Below are 4,837 nucleotides of genomic sequence, written 5' to 3'. Positions count from 1 at the left end.
TCACAACATGAAAACTACAATTAAGTATCATGCTGTGACCACGGCGGCTCAAACATGAACCTACCGTTAAAAAAATATATACATATATACTGTGTGTGTTCATATATGTGCGTGTGCTAGAAAAATATTCACGGTAATAGTAGACGTTGTTAAGATACGATCACGACTGGGCTGATAAGGACGTGTGTCGAATTATTCTGCAGGTAGTGAAGTTAGGGTAATTTGTTTTAAAAAATCAGAATAAACTTGAATTTGACCTTTTCACAGTATTTATGAACCGCTCTTCGGAGGAATGCAAATAATTATTCGATTACTAACGTCGATAAGAAAGACTATTTATGAAATATAGGACCATATTCATACACATTTTCATTCACCATTTTTTTTATTAATTATGGAATGTTCTGGTAGAGGAGTGGTACCCCTTAGTACAGTAAAGCGTTTGTCAAGTTCATTCATTATATATACACACACATTAATCTCAGAATCACCATCACACACACAGAGAATAATTACAGAAGACTTACTTCATTATCTTTGGGTAAATTATATATAAATTAGAGTAATATCATTAAGGACCTATAAACAGACTGAAGTGGTAGTCATTTGTCAAAAAAAAACAGATCTCCTTTGCACAATTCATATAACCTGCAAAATAAAGCACATTTATTTCGTGAAAATCTGTCGTATAATCGCTAATACAATGCAGGTGAACGAGATGTAGCTTGTGGAGGCTCCTGAAGAGACGCTGGTGGAGGCCTCGACGGTCTGGGGCGTTCTTTGGCTCAACATCCTTGGGCACGAATCCTCTGGTACCTTGTAGGGCTCTGCGTCTGGGTAGCCTGTTTTTAACTTGAAGGCCTGAAAGCAGAGACAAAGGTCAGCACTAATGTTAAGGAACAAACATAGTAACGTGTAGAGAGAGAAAGAGGAAAACATTCACAATAAGCTATAAGAAATGTCATTCTTTGTGGTTGTTAATGTTTGTGTTCTATTCGCTGCGTTTAGATTACTGTTGTTCTTGAAAGGTCACTGTGCTCTTACCTGTGCTGGCACTCCACCTCTCTTCAGACACCTGGTCACGTGAGTGCCATGCGTCAGCTTCTCTTCGGCTTCCTTCAGGTCGAGCTCTGACCAATTGATGCTGTTCACGAAGGTCTTGAAATCGGTCTTCCTCTTCGGTAGGAAAGGATTTATCTGGTCTCTGTCGCTCGACAAAAGCAGCATGTTATCTTCGCTGTAATGTAAGCACGTAATTAGATAAATGCAAACACACCCGAAAAAATTATTGTCATGTATCTGCTCACGATAGGTTGTACTCGTTTTATAGTTCTGCGAGCATTCTTACTTTTGCAATTTCTGGATTCCCAAGACCTCTTTCACGACGTTATGGTGTGAAGCAGATGAGCACTGGACGAGGCTCCGGCGCGGGTAGTAGAACAGGAAAGCCTGGCACATCTCGTCGCGAGAACTATACCCGGAAAAAGTGGCGTTCTGGCGACTGCTGCTGTCGAAGGTACATTCTGGAAGGGAAACGGAAGTCAGTGACGGGAATACGAAATTTTCAGTAGTAAAGATCCAAGCGAATCCTCAGTAGTTCATTTCATCAATACAGTTGGACGCTTTACCTGTGGTGATATGGTCGCTGGGGAGGATGGTTCGTTCCTCCTGCAGCCTCAGAATCTGCTGGAAGTTGAAGTCGTAGTAATCATCCACCGCGAGAGGAGGAAGTTCCTTGCCATCCCTGAAGTGTCGAACGCGGATGCTGCGTCCTGGAGAGAAAATCATTGTATTAAATTATGCAGTAGTACAGCCAAAGTCAACACTCGCGTCAATGTTTCGGATAGACTTTCGAACCCAAAACAAATGACCCTTTTTTACTTCTTGTTCCGGTTAAGAGAGTTCGAAGCTTCATCCACGCCATGACTTTTGTTCCTCCTATTTAGCAGGATACCAAACACATATCAAACAATTATCAGACAATACCAAAAGACTCATGTAATAATAACGTACCAATGATATGAGCGTGGGGGAGGACCTGGTACACTTTGATACCAGACTCGGGCATCCCCTCCACCAGGCAGCCGGCGGGGCAGTGACCAGCCGTAGTCCACTGGGCTTGTGCGGGAGGAATCACCATGCCGAAGTTCACGGAGCTGCCCACCATCAGAGAACCCGACTCGAACTCCCTGTAGATACACATCGACCATCATAAGTCATTACGAGTCGTTATTAGTTATATAAGTCGTTATTACTTTATAAGTCGCTATTAATCAGTATAAGTCGCTATTAGTCATGAACCGTTTTAAGTCATGAAACATTATACGTCGTTATAACTCATGATGAAGAATTATAATTCATGAAGGATTATTAGCCATGAAGCAATTTAAATCATAACCAGTCACGAAATATTTCCTCACATAACCTCAGGAAATTAGGATTCCAGACATTAAACACCGAATCTATCAAGAACACCCAAGTACAATCTCAAAAAAGCTCGTTACCGTAATTTCTCCGTGTAATACACATCGATCCCCCACTCTACGACGTCATTGTCCACCAGGGCAGGGTTGTCGTAGTGGGCCTCAATCATGAAAAAGGCGTGTTCTCCCGGCGCAGACACCAAGGGCATTCCCACATGAGCTGGCTCCCGTTCTCCCTGTCGAGAGGGACAAGGTACGGTATTACAACAAGTACAAAGGGTCGCATTATTAACTATTTCACAGACCTACAGGTGCATTAGGTAGGGGGATATTCATAGTAGAATATCGTGGAAAGATCATTAGATTTAAATATGGATAGTTTAGTTAGATACGCGCCGCCATTACGCGATATTGTGGATAAACCATGAACACGGGTCATACCTCTATTCCCGAAGTCCAGACAATGGTTGGGTGGTCACATTTCGCGTAGTCTGGCGGCATGTTTGGCGAGAGCATTCATGACCTTCCTGTGAGGCGTAGTGCATGAGGCGTTCCCGCTCTTGGCTGTAGGCGGCTGAGTTGGGGTCTCCTGTGCACTCCCAGATGACCACGTGATGAAGGTGTGTACGGGAGTTCTTTCCGTGCTGGATGTTAAACTAGAAGAGAAAAATATAGGTTAAGCTGTTATTCGAAGTATATTGGTATCTTTAAAAACAACAGGTTAATCTTCAGGAGATCCTGGGTAGTGTAAAATAGTGGTTCTTATGTCTTTTTCGTTCTATTGCTCAATCCTTTAGCTATAAGAAGTGCGAAGTAAATACACCCTGACTGATCTGCTTCTCAAACTAAACTCATAAAACCCCAAAGAACCACTGGTATACACTTATTAGCACGTATCAAAACACACCGCGGTTATTTACCCCGACATAATGAACTTGAGACTCCTTGTGTGGGAAAGGTGGCGATGTTGCACCAGTACACTGTATCCTGGTCGCTGCTGAGGCTATGCTTTTGGATGATCGTCCACTTTTTCGCGTCTTCTGGCATCTCCATGACTGCGCTTTGTGGTTCCAGGAGGACTAGGTACCGTGACCCGCTTTTGGAAGACCCGTGGTACTGTAGGGCCGTTGCGTTGACCGGGTCTTCGGCTGCATAAGCGTAAATCACCCTCTTGGTTGTGTTCTGGAAATGAAAGAGAATTGGATTGCTGCATATATCGACATGGTTATGGTGAATAAAAAAATATATGCTTCAGTGAGAAGGAGAATATAAAAGTTATTATTTCTTTACCATGAAGGGCATGTCCTTGTCATCACAGGTGCTGAGGTCTCGCACAACGACCATAACGGTGTGTGTCGCGTTCTCGCTGGCCCTCAGCAGCCTCCAGTCCTGCTGCTCGTCCATCTCTGGCTTGACGTTCCCGGTTCCGTGGCGATCCTGCAAGCGAAGAAGAAAGGATGGCATTTAGAACTGGAATTTTTCTTCGGAATTCCCCAGTTATGCCTTCACAATTTATGAAGGCGATGATTCACCACCAACCTACCGTGAATTTCTTTTAATATTTGTCTTTGGAAATCCTCCCTTCATGCATTTTTCCCATTCTGTTAGGAATCAAGATAACCTACCTGAATATGACCAACTCCATCCTCGTCAACCCAGCCCGTTAGGATGTCCGCGCCCGCCATTGCGCCGTTGGGAGACACTCCAAACCCGATCCATCCTAAGGTCTCCACAGATAACTCAAGCGTGATTTCCTGGAAGAAAAATACATAATAAACACATCGTATCTCTCCAAAATATGCCTAGAATGGTGATAGTGTACAACATATAAAGACATATTCCCTGTGCATTCTCAAGTATCATGTAATGCTCACCCCTCTCTCGATGTCCACCGCCCAGGAGAGATGGAACTTGCCCTCATCGTCGACAACAGCGGAATGGGGAAGGCGGATGAAGAGGGCCTTTTCGTCCATCTCCCCCGCCATCTTGGAAGCCTCATGTTCCTGCCGCTTCTCCAGGTAGGTCGCGTTGGACGTGGAAGTCTCTTCACCAAGGCTGGAGCCGCATGCTGTCAGCAGGAGCAGCACTCCCGCACACCACAACTGTAACGACAGATACAGTTGGCAACAAATTGTTGGGCCTAGGTATCGTAATGGTCTTAAAGAATACAAACTCTCCTTATTCCAGCAATGATTATATGCAGTGATAAATATGGTATAACAACCGTGATGATGCGCAACAATAAAAAACACTACACACTATATGGGATTAATCAGTAAATGTTGTATAGAATTTTATTCATATGTGCAGCACATATAGATAGAATATTGTTAGTCACAAATGGTATGCATATACACGCAGACATTGTGAATTTAGTGTATCGACAGTCAAACAGAGCAAAGCAGATAATAATG

General features: G+C 43.6%; 1 protein-coding gene across 1 annotated transcript in view; it reads right to left on the bottom strand.

The window, feature by feature from the left end:
* Window positions 1-366: 366 nt before the first annotated feature.
* LOC119579793 (DBH-like monooxygenase protein 1 homolog) overlaps window positions 367-4,837 on the bottom strand; it is a 4,685-nt gene continuing 214 nt past the window's right edge. Inside the window, 13 exon segments of the mRNA XM_037927680.1 lie at window positions 367-861; window positions 1,045-1,237; window positions 1,349-1,523; window positions 1,629-1,772; window positions 2,014-2,189; window positions 2,505-2,659; window positions 2,865-2,935; window positions 2,938-3,079; window positions 3,344-3,379; window positions 3,381-3,605; window positions 3,714-3,860; window positions 4,049-4,177; window positions 4,298-4,525. Coding sequence (XP_037783608.1) covers window positions 667-861; window positions 1,045-1,237; window positions 1,349-1,523; window positions 1,629-1,772; window positions 2,014-2,189; window positions 2,505-2,659; window positions 2,865-2,935; window positions 2,938-3,079; window positions 3,344-3,379; window positions 3,381-3,605; window positions 3,714-3,860; window positions 4,049-4,177; window positions 4,298-4,525 — 2,016 coding nt within the window. The 3' untranslated portion in view covers window positions 367-666.

This window comes from Penaeus monodon, chromosome 12 (assembly GCF_015228065.2).
Source record: "Penaeus monodon isolate SGIC_2016 chromosome 12, NSTDA_Pmon_1, whole genome shotgun sequence".
In the NCBI taxonomy this organism is placed as follows: Eukaryota; Metazoa; Arthropoda; class Malacostraca; order Decapoda; family Penaeidae; genus Penaeus; species Penaeus monodon.
Note: the sequence above shows the minus strand (reverse complement) of the source record. Positions and strands in the feature narration are given on the sequence as shown.